Source organism: Mustela nigripes, chromosome 2 (assembly GCF_022355385.1).
Source record: "Mustela nigripes isolate SB6536 chromosome 2, MUSNIG.SB6536, whole genome shotgun sequence".
NCBI classification, from domain to species: domain Eukaryota; kingdom Metazoa; phylum Chordata; class Mammalia; order Carnivora; family Mustelidae; genus Mustela; species Mustela nigripes.
In genome coordinates this window covers 40,702,374-40,710,467 of record NC_081558.1, presented here as the reverse complement: position 1 = coordinate 40,710,467, position 8,094 = coordinate 40,702,374, and the positions used below count along the sequence as shown (strand labels likewise).

At 49.8% G+C, this 8,094-nt stretch overlaps 1 protein-coding gene across 1 annotated transcript in view; it reads left to right on the top strand.

Moving 5' to 3' along the window:
• The first annotated feature begins 4,722 nt into the window (after positions 1 to 4,722).
• Positions 4,723 to 8,094, top strand: part of PDZRN3 (PDZ domain containing ring finger 3) — a 238,637-nt gene continuing 235,265 nt past the window's right edge. Inside the window, exon 1 of the mRNA XM_059390165.1 lies at positions 4,723 to 5,523. Coding sequence (XP_059246148.1) covers positions 4,801 to 5,523 — 723 coding nt within the window. The 5' untranslated portion in view covers positions 4,723 to 4,800. The remainder of the gene's footprint in view (positions 5,524 to 8,094) is intronic.

Below are 8,094 nucleotides of genomic sequence, written 5' to 3'. Positions count from 1 at the left end.
GCTCTCTGTTGCTTCTGCCTGGAATATTCTGCTGCCTATTACCAGCTCATTCTTGCCCTTGAAGCAACAACTCACTTTTCCTCTCCTCAGGGTTCCCTATTTACAAGGGGCACCTCTAATTTCTCTGCAGCACATTAGCTTCTTGTATCGTCTTTGTTGTTGTTTTGTTTTTGTTTTTGGATAGTCTTTATACCAGTGCTTCACACATGTTGAGTGTATACATACCATGTGGGGATACTGTTAAAATGCAGATTCTCAGGCAGCACATATCCAGGGTGAAGCCTGAGATGGTATAGTCCCAGCAAGCTTCCGGGTGATGTCCATGCTTCTGAACAACACTTTGATCAGCACTGCTGTAGGGAACTTCCGTCGCCCCATTATTAGGTCAGTATGGAGTCTGTGTATTGACACTTGCCTCTCTGCACGCTGGAATGAGGGCTCAGTAAGGCAGCATTGCCCGTCTGGTTCACCCCATCCCAGTGCCACGAAAGCAGCCTCCTCGCATACAGTAGCTACTAGCTAACTATTAGGTAAATTAAGACATTCCAAGTGTGATGAATGTTACACAAGTCAAAGTACCTGGTGCTGTAGAAGCCGATCCCATTGGGAGGGACAGGGCAGGAGGCCTCATCACTGTGCAGAACCAGACTCTTGCATAAATTTGTAAGAAGCCTCTTTGCAGCTCCTCCTATTCTCTGGCCATTGCCCCCACTGTGGTAGCTCACCCTGACTTACCCAAATTTCCAAGCCACCAGGATAAAAAATTACCTAGCCTTCTGCTTACTAAAGGCCAAAGGAAACACCAAGGCCCCCAGGATGGCTGACATCGCCTGTGTGAGGAGGCAAGCAATTTTCTGCTTGAGGTGTGTCACACACATTTGCCTGTGACGAATGCGTCTTCCTACTCTCCGGTGGTATTGCTACTTGGTATTTGGTTTATTAATTGGATGGTGCTATTTCAGCTGGTAGAGTATAAGTATTTAAGCCTTGAGAAGCTGCCAAAAAAAAAAAAAAAAAAAAAGCAAAACACTTGACATTTTACTTTCTCTAGTACTGAACCCACACATTATTTAAAGCCTAGGGAAAGCTAAGGGTTGATAGGGGAAGAAAGAGGTAAGAAATGTCAGGGGCATGGAGGGATTTTCTACATCATTTGTAAGTGTAATGACTGCTGAGGAGTTAGGGGTTCTGCAGGAGGCCGTATAATGTTCACGGAGGTTAATATGAGGGTTCTGGAATCCTTCTGTCTATATTCTTAACTGCTGCTTTGATAACTTACATAATCTCTGTAAACCTCGGTTTCTCATCTGTAAACTGCAGCTAAGGACACATATAGTCGGTGGTGTGCTGTGAGGTTTAATGAGAAAGACAAAGGTCCAGTGGTGTACACAATGCTTGGCATGGAGGACCAGCTCAAGAAAGGGCAGGTATTATCATCTTCTGATGAAATACAATAGAAAAGACAATTAGAACAAAATTTAAAGCCAGAGTGATGGCGAACATAGCATTTCCATTAGGCTTTCCGTTTCACTTAGAAAGTGCTGGGACGCCTGGGTGGCTCAGTTGGTTAAGCGGCTGCCTTCGGCTCCTAGCGTCCTGGGATCGAGTCCTGCATCGGGCTCCTTGCTCGGCAGGGAGCCTGCTTCTCCCTCTGCCTCTGCCTGTCTGCCTGTGCTCGCTCTCTCCCCCTCTCTCTCTGATAAATAAATTTTAAAAAATCTTAAAAAAAAAAAAAAAGAAAGAAAGTGCTGAATCAGACTGTAGAAGGAAGGAGTGATGGCAGAGATGGTAGATGCCAATAGGAAACCTTTGCAAGGTGACCAAACCACCCGTCCCCAAGGAATCATCTGCTTATAAACACTTAGCTGCTTCTGTGATCGTTGAATAAGACCCTAACCCACATCAGAAAAACTAGCTACTTTTCTTGGAGGGCCTCACAGACCAGTTGCAAACATTCACCTTCCGACCCTGTGTAAATTCATGTTTAGGGGTGTGCTGCCTCAACTTTCCAATTTAACAGCCCTCTCTCACTGTGCTGCACTCACTAGGTCATTCTACAGCTAGCGGAGGACATGGGATGCTAGTTCTTGCCTGACTTCAGCAATTAATGAAAGGCCACTGCAAACCAGTGGTTCTCAATCTAGGGCAATTTTGCCCCCAGGGGACATTGGCGATATTTGGTTGTCATATCTGGGGGGTGGGGGATGAAGCTGCCACTGGCATCTACTGAAGAGTAACCAGAGATGCCGCTGAACACAGTACCATGCCCAGAACAAGCCCCCACCACAAAGAATTATTTGACTATCAGTAAGGCCAAGGTGGAGAAGCATTGCCATTCACTGTACTTTTTTTTTTCTTTTTTAACCTTTCTGGTTCTCAGTTCCCCTGCTAAACTTAGCCACTAAATAATATATACGATCCGACAACTCTGACATTCTAGGAGGGTTGGTTGTCTTTTTTTTTTTTCCTGACCTTCATTATTTTTTATTCTAAAATTAGCCAATGAGGAGTGGCTCAGACAGACTTTGCTTTTGCCTAAAGAGACCGAGTCACATTATACTATAGCTTCTCTGTTGCCTTCGCTCTGTAGCATTTCATCAACCACCTCTCTGTGTGCTGCGGGAGGGGGGGGGGGGGGGGGGGTGGTGGGTGGCTCCTAAAAGAAGCTGACATCCTGAGCAAGCACTCATTTCCCATTTATGGTGTATGATGAGCTTTCCCTGTTTCTCAAAACCAGTTTGGTTTGAAGATTATCCCCCTGCTGACACTAGCCCACCCCGTGAAACTGACAAGCCCACACACCTTTGTTGAAAGAATGCATTTCTTACTCATTATCTGAGAACCTGTGAGTCGCTTAATAAATATACTGATGGAGGATTCCTGGCACATGCTTATCTGAACAAAGGCCAATTATATTCCACCCCATGTACTATCAAAGAAATGCATTAATTGATTAAAGCAATGAAAAGAAAGCCTCTACCACAAATAGACAACAAATGCCACCAACACTGATTTAAGAACACTGTCCAGTGACCTCAATAATGCACTGAAAAATCTAGTCAGTGACAGCTTTTTAAAGGTCAGTTCAAAACAAGTAATCCTGTGGACATCAAGGCAATCCTTTCACTCTGGTGTAGCAGTTAAATAGTGAAGGTCAACGGGGCTTTAGCAGCCAGATAAAGGAGAGAAGTAAAAGCAATTAGACAAAATGGATGCTGTAATCCCACTTTCTAGACCTCAGAGCCACACAAAACACAGAGATCCAACTTTTCCACTTTGCTATTCAGAAACTGGCAGCAGAGTCCACATGAGAATTCCGTAGCTTGGTTTCTTTCTTACTGGTGCTAACTACATGTTTTTGTTTTTCGTTTTTGTTTTTTCAAGGAATGTCTACAGCCTTGGGAGAAAAAAAAAAATCACCAAATCCATGGATGATGCTGTGTATTTATCATCTAAATTGAGATCCCTAAGTATTCCTTCAAGTATTGCTGAAAATTACAAGACTCACTTTGCTGCTTGAAAAGTTGCCTTAGAGTGGAAGAAAAATGTGCAGATTCTTGGATGGCCACTTTCCAACCAAGTGGAGGTACACGGATCAGGGGCATCAGCCTCTTTTGGGAGCTCTTTTAACATGTGGATTCTCAGGCCCCGCCCCAGACCTACTGGATCAGAATCCACATCACATTAAAATTTGAGAAACACTGCTGTAGGAGATCTTACAGGACTATTTTTTTTTCCTTCTCCCAACCTTAGTTTCCCCAATTGGAAAATGGAATATACACAAAGGGGAAAACCAAACCAAACCAAACCAAACAAAAATCTAAACTAAACTAAAGGAACACAGTTCACAGGATTGGGCGGGGGGGGGGGGGGGGGGGTGGGTAATGGGGAACTTCTTTAAGATCTCTATTTGTGAGATTTTTCACATTGTAGGGCCAGCGTATATTCTTTTGTAATGCAGTAAAAATAATTTTTAAGTGGCGCTAATACTATCACAGCATTGTGCTGATGATTTTTAAAGGAACCGATTTAGAAGCGCGGGCAGTGAAGTGGAGGAGCCAGCACTCCAGCCTCTCCCAACCCGACAGCGTAAGAGGAGCCCTAGTCCCCGCAAATCGCCCCTGTAGATTTACCCTCCGGTCCCGGCAACCTTGGGTTGACCAAACGCTGGGGTCTGCCGAACCTCTGATCCGAACTGTAGTTGCTGGAGCGTTCCACAGGCTCTGTAACTTTCCCTGGAATTAAATAAATAAACACCGTAAGTGCCCGAGATAGCGGGCCTCAAAATATTTTTCGTTCTTTGCAATCATTCAAGAAAAGAGGGGGCGGAGGAGGAGAAAAAAATGTCGCGATCTGTCCGGGAAAGGGCTCCGGGACAACTCGTCTGGGCCACTACAGCAGCCTCGGTTCCAGACTTAGTGAGCTTTTCTCGGCTTGTGTGGGTATCTTATAGCGAAAACTTCAAGAGAGCAGTCGCCGGGTAGAAGGGCTTAGGCTGGCGTCCTGGGCAGGCCAGTCCGCTCGGCGAGCCTCTGGGTCTCCCCATCCTCCTCTGCCTCCCGGCCTCCTCCTTGTTGCAGGGGGCGGGCTGTCAGGATGTGCGTGCGCACGCGCTCGCGCATATACGGCTGGAGGAGTCCTGTTCCTCGGGCATTTTCCGAGGAAGTCTGGAGCAATTAGGCTCAGTCCGGGGAGAGCGAGCGAGCGTGCGGGCGGCGCAGCCGGCGTGTCTGGGCTGCCTCGCAGGGAGGGAGGGGGCGGCCGGCCGCCCGGCGGCGACCCCGGGCCCCGGCCGCCACCATGGGCTTCGAGCTGGACCGCTTCGACGGCGACGTGGACCCGGACCTGAAGTGTGCGCTGTGCCACAAGGTCTTGGAGGACCCGCTGACCACGCCGTGCGGCCACGTCTTCTGCGCCGGCTGCGTGTTGCCCTGGGTGGTGCAGGAGGGCAGCTGCCCGGCGCGCTGCCGCGGTCGCCTGTCGGCCAAGGAGCTCAACCACGTCCTGCCGCTCAAGCGCCTCATCCTCAAGCTGGACATCAAGTGCGCGCACGCGGCGCGCGGCTGCAACCGGGTGGTCAAGCTGCAGCAGCTGCCCGAGCACCTCGAGCGGTGCGACTTCGCGCCCGCGCGCTGCCGCCACGCGGGCTGCGGCCAGGTGCTCCTGCGGCGCGACGTGGAGGCGCACATGCGCGACGCGTGCGACGCGCGGCCGGTGGGCCGCTGCCAAGAGGGCTGCGGGCTGCCCCTGACGCACGGCGAGCAGCGCGCGGGCGGCCACTGCTGCGCGCGGGCCCTGCGGGCGCACAACGCGGCGCTGCAGGCCCGCCTGGGCGCGCTGCACAAGGCGCTCAAGAAGGAGGCGCTGCGCGCGGGTAAGCGCGAGAAGTCGCTGGTGGCACAGCTGGCCGCGGCGCAGCTGGAGCTGCAGATGACCGCCCTGCGCTACCAGAAGAAGTTCACCGAATACAGCGCGCGTCTTGACTCGCTCAGCCGCTGCGTGGCCGCGCCGCCCGGCGGCAAGGTAGGCGCCCGCCGCCAGCCCCGACCCCCGCGGGGGCCCCTGGGTACCCCGGGCGCCTCCCGCTCCCTTTGGGCCCCGGGATGCCTGGAACTTCCCAGGAGCATCCCTACCTCCTTTCCCCACTGCTTACCAGCGGTATCACCATGAGCAGATCCTTGAAACAGTTTAAGCTCGGAAACTATGGTCCCTAAGGTTTAGGTACGCAGGATGTAAAGTAGCTACAGCAGAACTTCCAGGGTTCTGGAAGGACTAAAAAGAACCCACAGTCAGCGTAGAGTACGAGTGAGCACCGCTCTGAAGTCAGAATGGTGCCCAAAGGCTTTAATGCTCAAATAAGCTAGGTGATCTTGTGGTAGTTGCTTGACCTCTGTTAAGGTTGAAAAGTTCCTTTATACACATGGCAGACAGGATGAGATACTGACACACAGGGTGAACTATATCCATGCATCCCTAGGAATTCCAGAAAGAGTAAATGAAACACACAGTTCTGAATAAGTTCAGAAGGCTGCCAGAAGGCAGGCCCCTGGAGTCAAAGCTGGCTTTAGACGCGGGCTTTGCTGCCAGCTAGCTGGCTGACCTTGAACAAGCAGCTTAGCCTCTCTAAAGTTAGAAACTGGTCCCTAGAGATGTGACATAGGCTGGGGGGAGGCGGTTGTGGGGAACACAGCCATGCACTGCCTGTGGCGTTCATCCGGGGATTCCAGAAAAAAAGGAAGCTCCGCCAAACATAAACTAAGAATTGAGAGTAAGTCCTCTGGAATCGGAACTGTTTTAGAATTTAGGCTTTTTTTGTTAGCCAGCGGGTGAGTGAGTGACTGTGTGGCTTATGCTCCATGTGCCTCAGTTTCCCTAAATGTAGAATAGGTAGTTGTCAGCGTTCAGGGAGAAAGTATGTTAAAAAGACCTGGCACTGTGAGAGAGTGAATGCTCCACAAATGTTGCCTGCAGTCATCTTTAACATCTCCCCCTGGGCCATCTGGTGCTGGTCCTTGGTGTAATTATAATGGCCACTACTCTGGAAGGCTTATTTTGCTCTAGGCCTTATGCTAAGTACTTTCAGTTGTTTCCTTATTCATCAAGTGGGGCAGGTGTGATGCTTTTCATTTTGTAGATGAAGAAAACAAGCTCCATTAGTTCAGTGGTGCCTGGGTCCTAGCTTTTCCGTGCCAGAATTGTATTCTGAACCCTCCTGCCGTGGTCTCTCCAGCCCCAGCTTTTTTTTTAAATTTTCTTTCTTTTTTTCTTTTTTAAGATTGTATTTATTTATTTGAGAGAGAGTGAGCAAGTGAGAGAAGAGAGAACACAAGTAGGGAAGGGCAGAGAGGGAGAAGCGGACGCCCTGCTGAGTGGGGAGCTGACATGGGGCTCCATTCCAGGACCCCCAGATGGTCCTTTGAGCCGGAGGCTGATGCTTAACCGATGCTTAACCGACTGAGCCACCCAGGCGCCTCACCAGCCCCAGGTCTTAAGCACTATTGTGTTGTGTCTCGGTGTAACCGCAAGTCCCATTTTTTTTTTTTTTTTTGAGTATTTATTATGTGCCAGCAAATGTGGGAACCACTTTACAGGCATTATCTATTTAATCCTTTGAGGAGGAGGAGGCAGGCTTAGCGCAGTCATAGAACTGGTCCAGAGTCGTACTGTGACTCAGGAGACAGAGCGGAGATTCAGGTTCACATCAAGAGTTATCCACCTTGGGATGTATGGACACTGCCCCATTAGTCTTTGTTGTAGGAGGCTCTCTTCTGGACTGTACCATGTTTAGCAGCATCTCTAGCCTCTACCCAGTAGATACCAGTAGGACTCCCATCTCACGTCCAAGATGTGACAACTAAAAATGTCTTCATTACCAAGTGTTCTCTGAGGCTGGGGTGTGTATGTGTAAAACTGCCTGTTGCAAACCAGGGGGAACCTGCTTGCAAAGTCCACACTTGAGACAAATGCGGAGGAGCACAGTGCTTCTCTGTGGTTGACTATTTCCTGTGGCTGCCTTGGAGTAGAGCATATTTGCCCCAGGGGCCCCCGGGGGCCTGTATCTGCTTTGCCTCTCCGCTGTGCTCTCCCAACCCCCCTTCCATACGTGCACACCAGGCCTGTGAGTTTCCCATCTCCCCACTCCCCACCCCCCTCATTCTGGCCCCCTGGCCTGTCAGCTGCAGTCTCAGCAGCTGGCCAGCTCTGGGAGAAGGGCAAATATTTACAACTTGGAGGCTCACCCAGGACCGCACAGGCATACAAAAGACTGGTGTGAGCCTGAGAGTCACCAAAACAGAGGGCAAAGCTTGGTTTTCTAGCAGGCGCCGGGTTTGGGGCAAAGAAGTTCTGAGTTTCTCTTGTTTATGCTGTCACGCGGGCTTCCTGCGTAGTTTTAAGTGACGCTTATTTATAAATAAGCCATTCACTACCCCAGAGTTTATACATCATTCATTGTTAAGCTAGTTTATTATTTCTTCTTGCCTCTCTGTTTTCTTTCTGGAGTGTTTGGGTAAACCCTCTCTCAGAACCCAAAATATGATACTTGAATCTGAACTGTGGATGTTTTTGAAGCTGTGTTGGGTGAGCAGTGGGATA